At 40.6% G+C, this 7,660-nt stretch overlaps 1 protein-coding gene across 1 annotated transcript; it reads left to right on the top strand.

Annotated features, from left to right (window-relative positions):
- The first annotated feature begins 207 nt into the window (after window positions 1-207).
- Window positions 208-6,897, top strand: LOC143142077 (uncharacterized). Its single transcript, XM_076302756.1, has 12 exons — window positions 208-810; window positions 3,364-3,571; window positions 3,652-3,757; window positions 3,888-3,982; window positions 4,084-4,152; window positions 4,265-4,309; window positions 4,432-4,461; window positions 4,544-4,576; window positions 4,689-4,924; window positions 5,170-5,329; window positions 6,582-6,709; window positions 6,809-6,897. The coding sequence occupies exons 1-12, from the start codon at window positions 721-723 to the stop codon at window positions 6,818-6,820; spliced, it is 1,212 nt and encodes a 403-aa protein (XP_076158871.1). The 5' UTR covers window positions 208-720; the 3' UTR covers window positions 6,821-6,897.
- Window positions 6,898-7,660: the final 763 nt, after the last annotated feature.

Below are 7,660 nucleotides of genomic sequence, written 5' to 3'. Positions count from 1 at the left end.
CAGCCTCAATTCTTGCATGAAACTTCACCTCACTGAATATGAGCCAGCCAGACTCAAAGGCCATCACCAAATCTAATCTCTGGTACAGTAGGCCTAATGTTCAATTTCGCCAATGACATGTCATGTCATGAAAATTGAGTGTTGTGTTGTTAACTATGAGGTTACTTTGCATACCAAAAGAACACTGGGAAAATAGGGGGTGGTGTTTAGCCTACATGGGAAGCCTAAGGCCTATACTTCTGTCATTCCACTTTACATTTCAAGTTACTTGCACATTACTTTTAAAACTAGTAGAACATGTATTTAAAAATCCTCTGTTGAATGAAAGTAAATGTACGTTAAATATCGAAACTTTTTCTTGTAACCGTCTTTATGTGGCTCTTCTGAGAAAAAAAAAAAAAAATTGGTAAAAGTGGCTCTCCAGGCAAAAAAGGTTCCCGACCTGTGCCGCTCCCCGCTCCCCCTCCGTTTTAAAGGCATTGAACCGGAAGTGAATTACAGGCAGCCTCTGGCTTTTAACCAATCTGAGCGCAGTTGATTAAATACGTTGTTGGCATAGGCCTTATAAGAATGCATAGGCTTTTTTCGACGTGGAGGGACTTGGGCAATACCATTCTAATATATTACAAAACTAGAAATCACGTTATTTATTGTTAAAACTTAAATTCATCCTAATTTCACTGTGTCATATTAAATGTAATTGTCAATCGTTGCCACTCTATGCCATTGAAACTAATTTTGTGTTTGTTTTTTCCCCTTCCATTTGCATGTATATGGGACACTGAAGACCATTTCAAGCTCACAGTAAAGGTATCAGCCTAATTTCTTTTTCAATAGTGGCCAATACACACAAAAATGGCCTCTTATTGGAGTAAAAGAAGGCGAGTCTTGTCAAACGCAAGGGAGACAGAGAATGAGATTTGGCAGCAATTTAATGTGACAATTAGTCAGGCCGAAAAGGTTCCGCTTAGTGAAAGCTCATCACATCTACCACTTTGTGAGGCAGCTGTAGATTATGCGAACAGTCCTTGTCAACACAGTACAAACAGTGGTGTCAGTGACAGTACAGACAGCGAAGATTTTAGTGAGTCATCCAGCTCTGATGAAAGTGATCCTGGGGAGATGAGTCTACGAGAGAAACTTAAGCAATGGGCAGCGACTTTTGGCATTAATCTCGTTGCAGTTACTGCTCTTCTGTCAATATTGACAGTATACCACCCAGAGCTGCCTAGAGATGCTAGGACACTTCTTGGCACTCAAAGGAGAATAGCTGTGGAAACATTAGGTGGGGGTGAATTGAATTCAATCCACCTACCTAGTTGCCTTCAGACAATTAGATTGCAATTTAACATCGATGGTTTACCCATTTTCAAAAGTTCTAAAGTTCAGTTTTGGCCAATCCTGTCAATGATTGATTGCGATTACACGAAAAAACCTTTCATTGTGGGTCTGTTCTGTGGTAATGCAAAACCATCTAATGTGCATGATTACCTGAAGACATTTGTAGATGACCTCACCCAGTTACTGAAAGATGGACTGACCTACAGAGGTGAAACTCTGAAGGTGATGGTGTGTTCTTTTATATGTGATGCTCCAGCACGGGCTTACATAAAACAGACAAAGTCCCACAATGGCTACTCTGGGTGCGACAAGTGCCATCAAGTAGGTGTGTGGCAAAATAAAATGACATACCCTGAGATGAATGCCAGGCTTAGGTCTGATGAAGACTTTGCTTTGATGTCAGACACAGATCACCACCTACATCCTAGTCCCCTTACTGGCATTGTCCTGATGGTAACACAGTTTCCAATCGATTACATGCACCTGTGCTGTTTGGGTGTAACTCGAAAACTTATTCTGTTCTGGATGAAGGGAAAAAATCTGGCCATTAGACAGCCATCTAGAGTGATCACAGCAATATCATCAAAACTGATTGCTCTCCGTCCCCATATTCCCACTGAATTTGCCCGAAAACCACGAGAACTTGCAGAAATAGACAGATGGAAGGCCACAGAGCTAGAACAGTTCATGGTCTACAGTGGGCCTGTGGTTCTGAAACGCATTCTCCCAAGAGAGATATTTGAAAACTTCTTGTTGTTCTCTGTGGGTGTGTTTTTATTACTCAGTCCCAAACTCTCTGCCTCCATGATTGATTTTGCCAATAGAGTACTGACAGCATTTGTAAAAAACTTTGGAGACTTATTTGGTGAAGGGGAAATTGTTTTTACTATACATCAGGTGATACATATAACTGATGTATACCGACAATTTGGTGCCCTTGACCGTGTCTCTTCGTTTCCCTATGAAAATTTTCTTGGAAAAATAAAAAAAATGTTGAGAAAGCCTCATCAACCATTACAACAAGTGGTCAAGAGACTGTCAGAGGTGCCTGATGCCTTGACTCCACCTCCAAGTGCGCAGCCCCTTTTGTTTGACTCACACCAGGATGGTCCATTGCCTCTGCAATTCAGCAATGCCAAACAGTACAGAAAGGCATTAACAAAAGACTTCTGTCTGTCAACAAAGACTGGGGACAACTGTATAGCGATAGGACAGGAGATTGCACTGGTCCAAAACATTGTGAAATCATCTGGTTCAGTTTTTATAATCTACAGAACATTTAGCTACAGAGATTCACATTTCACTTATCCCTGCCCATCCGCTCACATAGGCTGTTTTCAGGTCCACACGCTAAAAGACAGTCTTGAAGTTGGGCACCTTGAGGATGTTCGAAGAAAATGTGTGCTTTTGCCAGACCAAGACTATTTTGTTGCCATCCCTCTTCTTCACCAATCCTAATTCCTAATCCTCAACAACCCCCAATTCATAATCCTGAAAAAAATCCTTAAAAAGAAAAAAAAAAACATATAGCCTATAAAAATAACAAAAAATCCATCTATCTATCTATCTATCTGACAAAATGCTGTGAATGCTCTGAGTAGTTAGAGTGCTTCAGCTGAGTAGTGTCGTCTACTCTTCCTGCAAAGTGCTTTATTTTTCTTTCATTTTTTTTGTCTTTTATGTAAAGGTAACTCTGTGGAGGGGGCATCTGCCTCGAGCCCGGCAAGCCTTTGAAGATAGTTAGGCTTAGGTAGCTAATATGTTAGTTTATGATTAGTTACAGGCAGTTTACCTCACTTAACATAGTGATCACTTGCAGCATATACACCAATAGTGACTTTGGTGTGTAGATTAAGACAGAAATATAGATACTTGTAATATAGGAAATTCTGGAAATATATTTCTAAGGGTTATTTTTCACACATTCAAAACTCATCAGAACTGTTGTTCTATTTCAAGTGTTTCATTCATTCAGAAATATTACTCTTTTTCAAGTGTTTCATTCATTCACCTTATTATCAGATGGCACAGATGTGGAAGGTGGTCGAGTTCACGGACAAAGGCGCTGCCGTAGTGCCATCCAGCTGGCTCGAGGAGGCTGGGGAAAGCTGGAGGTGTTACTGGCCTGGCTCCTATGACCACTGGCGGCTCCAAAAAGCCGTTTTAAACCACCTTCCACCAGGTCAAAACTGGGATGTTTTTGATGACGTGAGGGTCTTGGTAGGCTGTGGTAAGGAAACATACTGCATTAAAACATTTCTTTAATATTCAACTTGTTACATTGCACTAACACATGTCATTCACTTTCAGCAACATATGGTAAGGCCAAAGACTATTTGGATAAGTGTTTGAAACCTGACTGTGCAACAACAGACATCCAGTCAGAGGCTGAGATTCCGGACAAGAGGAAAAGAAGGTAAAAATAAATTCTGTCGTGTCTAAGCAAAACCGAAAAGCTCACAAAATATATACAAAAAAAAAGTTTGTTCAGTGTGTTCTGTTTATATTTCTGGTGTTGCTGACCCACTACCATGACTGTTCCAAAGGGCAAACCCACGCTACAAGCAAGGTAGCAATTTTGAAAGAGCGGGCTCATCAGCTACAGCCAGGGGTTGGAGCTTGCCACGAGAGGCTATTGGAGGTGCGGATCTACAGCAATAACACATATTTCAGAATTAAACAAATATCTGATTGTCCATTTAGGCCAGTCTGAAATTCAACTGCCATTTCCTATGCTTCAAGGTGAGGACACTGATGAGGATGAGCCAACCCCTAGAAAAACGGCAAGGCCAGCGATTGACTTTGGGCCAGGTAGGATAGGCTAAATATTTGTGTGTTTACTGTTTAAGGCCATTTCTAGTAACACTCAAATGCTAACAGTACCATTATCTTATTCTGTATTAAAGTGTTTTTTCCTTTGCAGACATCAATAGTGAGTGGCGATTTGGGTCATCAACCACCCAAAGAGGTAATTTAGGCCTAACCCTTCCTACCCGTCCACTACTGAAACATTGACACCCTACGCCTGTATCTGTTAGTCTTTGCCCTCTAACACTCTACTCTTTTTCTTTTCTCTCAAACACCATGCAGACTCACATCAAGAAGGGCATTTTACACAAGGTAAATTTTACACAAACTCTTCCTTAGATACACCAATTTTGAAAAAAATCTAATCGATGCACCTTGTGATTTTCAAATATAGATGCACGTCAGCCACACCAACAGCTGTTGCGTGGTAAGTTAAGGAGACACAAACATTCATAGTCATATACATCAGAATGAGCTAAAATGTGAAAGTACACCAGTAAGAAAACATATTTCTAATATTAAGTAACTTAAATTGACAGATATTGGATTAACAAAAGTGGTACAGCTGTTGTCGCAAGTGCTGGACGAAAACAGACAAATGAAAGAGGAAATCAGCAAGCTGGGGAGTGACATTAGGGCCCTAAGGAGAGAGACGGTGAGGCAGGCAACCCCTAAAGCTTCCCCGTCAAACATCAAACTGCCTCTCAACACAATAGAGGAGTTTGAACAGGCAGAAGCTCTCATCAAGGAAAACCCGCTCGAGAAGCAAAAAATGGTACTTAAATGAGCACTACCAAAAAACTTTAACTAACATTACATTACATCAATTTAAATTATTATGAACATACCTCTTCTTTCCAGCCATCAACTACACCACTCACAGTAATTGTAGGAATAATCCTTGAAAACAAAAGGAACACATTTCTCATTATGTGACACAGATGAGTTCGCTAATATGGTACATAATTATTCATGCAATGTTTCTTTTCATCTGTTTGTTGGTTCATTATGTCTTGTCAGATCTCTACATTTACTCTTGTTGGTGGGCACACTGCTGAAGTGACCGTAAGGCGGATGCTGCAGAATGGCCTCACCAACAACCTGGCTAGCCTTTTCAACTGGGCAGGAAAAGGCCACAAGAAACCTTTTAAAGAAACAATGCTCAGTGATGTACTGTATGGTATGTTTGTCAAAAAATGTAATGTGTTACTATTACAAGTTACCCTATCTAAAATGTAATAGGCTAGTAGTGTAACTATTTCAATTACTTTAACAAAGTAATGTAACTAAAAGAAGTTGGGACAAGTCAAAATGTCTACATCGAGAGATCATAGGCTTTCAGAAATCTTTAATATAGGGGACAGATTATGTGTTTTTGACTTTTAGCCTTGAGGGAAAACAGCAAAACTCTAAAGACTAGACCCAGGAAGAACCGGAGCATGGGGTACTTTGCTTTATTTATTTAGAAACGGCCACATAGCACATTCACGCTTTCCGTAAAACACGCAGCTGCATGAAATGTCTTACAACTTATCGCCACAAGGTGACAGTTTAAGTCCGCTGTAGCATTGCCGGTAAACAGGGCAGCGGACTGCATTCAAAGGCGTTGCAAGTGGCATTGAGATACTGTAAGCAGAACGAAACTAAAGATCACCTCGTTGAAGTCACACAGTAGACTAGGCTAAATCAGAGCCTACTTTTGTTTTTATCAAGATGATGGCCTTTGGCGAACAGTTTAGGCCTACTCAAAATGAGTAAAACCAAATTTGGCAAAATCTCGCCAAAGCTGCATGCGAGCCACCAATTATAGCTTGACGAGCCGCGCAATGAGTAACACTGGGCTAGACTGTCAATAGACAGCATTCTGACACCTGTTGAACTTGGCGGATTGCGCACCTACGAGCAAATTTGACCAGAAAACTAACAATTCTCCTTCTGTAGGCTAGGCCTATTCTTAAAATTAATAAATAACGATAAATGTTGGTGCTATTTCAGAAAATGGTTAGGCTAGATAGTCTAATCCCAAACTACCTCCACTACATCCAACAATAATACAATTTATTACCTTTAGAGTGTTATTACAAAACTCCTTCAACCTTCTGTCTTCATGGCTAGGCTACTGACCAATCCTGGCTCAGGGATTAGTTTCTCTATCTCGTGCACGCCTAATGCTGCACCAGGCATTCTGATATTGTGCCCATTTTAGTAGGGTTTTATTCTAAGTTAAATTGATTAAATTAAGTTTCTTTGTAAACTAAATGATTGACATGTATAGAGGTTAAAATGTTACGACGTTGATCACTCTTGATGGGGTTGACCATCCAAAAACGAGTCGTATAATTTCCTGTTCATGTTTTGTTGTTCAAAATTGTTTAATATCAGAATGTCCTCCTTTCTTTTAACGTTTGTCTTGTCTTGTTTGTTTCTTTCAGCTGCACTCCAAAAACAGCTGCCAGGGAGCACAATAATGATTTATGAAGGCACGGTGAAGAAGTGGTTAAAGTACGCTCCGGAGAGAGACGGAGGCGTAGGGAGGCGAAGCAGGCCAGCGCAAGATCAGGTAGATCAGCTAGTCGAGCTTTTTAGAAATCTCATTTAGCGTATTGCTGGGCATATTTTGTAGCCTACCAAATGTTAATATTTCTCTATTTTTTTTCAGGCGCCTTCATGACAAGACAAGACATGGAACAAAAATAAACCTACATGGATCCGATGGAACATAAATAAACGAAAATGTGTTTGATAAGATGTTCTGTGTGTTCATTAGTAGCCTAGATCTGGCACTCTGCCTTGAAGGAGATTAAGTAAAATGTCTTTGTTATCCTATTGTAAGAGTAATTTTATGATGTCCTGTTGTAGATAAAACAGGAAGTGAAACTGAATGAATCAATCGACCAAAATTCGACCATAATCGCTAGTTGAATAAAGGTTGAAGGGGGGTCGATTCGCTGTCACCAGTCACCCCCTTTTCAACGTTGATTCGACGTGGAACAGTATGAGCAAATTGCCGTCGAATCGACGACCGGCTTCAACGTTGATTCAACGCGGTTTGGTTGAAGCGGCGGAGGTTGATTCAACGTGGATTCAACGGCCCTTTGCTATAGGCTATTATTATCAATCACGAATAAGGTACGAGGCTGAAGTTAGCACCACTTTCATTTCCGCGGGGGAAGACCACTTTCAGATCGCGGGGGAGTTAAGTTTCCGTTCCACCTTAAATAATGCAATTTTCTACCTCGTCCACAAGGGGCCAGTGTTGACCGCAAATCCGCGATAACACAGGCATGTGCCTGTTGCAGATGAACAGGCATTGTTCACAGACGTTCAAAAGCCTGTATATCTTTTTTCTGTTGACTCCACTGCCGAATGTTTTGAGAAATGTTGCCTTTTGTGTTCTATTAAATAATTTGGTAATTTAGAGGGGGGGGGGGGGGGGTTATGTAGAGGGTGGCAGATTATGTAGTTTTTTCTTTATTTTCTGTGCTGGATCTTTTGATACATGTTGTGTTAT

This window comes from Alosa pseudoharengus, unplaced genomic scaffold (assembly GCF_046254945.1).
Source record: "Alosa pseudoharengus isolate Yale_2024_CS ecotype anadromous, Long Island Sound unplaced genomic scaffold, YU_APseudo_1.1 YU_APseudo_1.1_scf_10, whole genome shotgun sequence".
NCBI lineage: Eukaryota > Metazoa > Chordata > Actinopteri > Clupeiformes > Clupeidae > Alosa > Alosa pseudoharengus.
This window is presented reverse-complemented; position numbering and strand designations above follow the sequence as displayed.

Coding starts and splice junctions, on each gene's coding strand:
- LOC143142077 (XM_076302756.1), top strand. CDS start 721: ATGCCATTGAAACTAATTTTGTGTTTGTTTTTTCCCCTTCCATTTGCA. Junction 811..3,363: donor ATTTCAAGCTCACAGTAAAG/GTATCAGCCTAA, acceptor CCTTATTATCAG/ATGGCACAGATGTGGAAGGT. Junction 3,983..4,083: donor GCCACGAGAGGCTATTGGAG/GTGCGGATCTAC, acceptor CTATGCTTCAAG/GTGAGGACACTGATGAGGAT.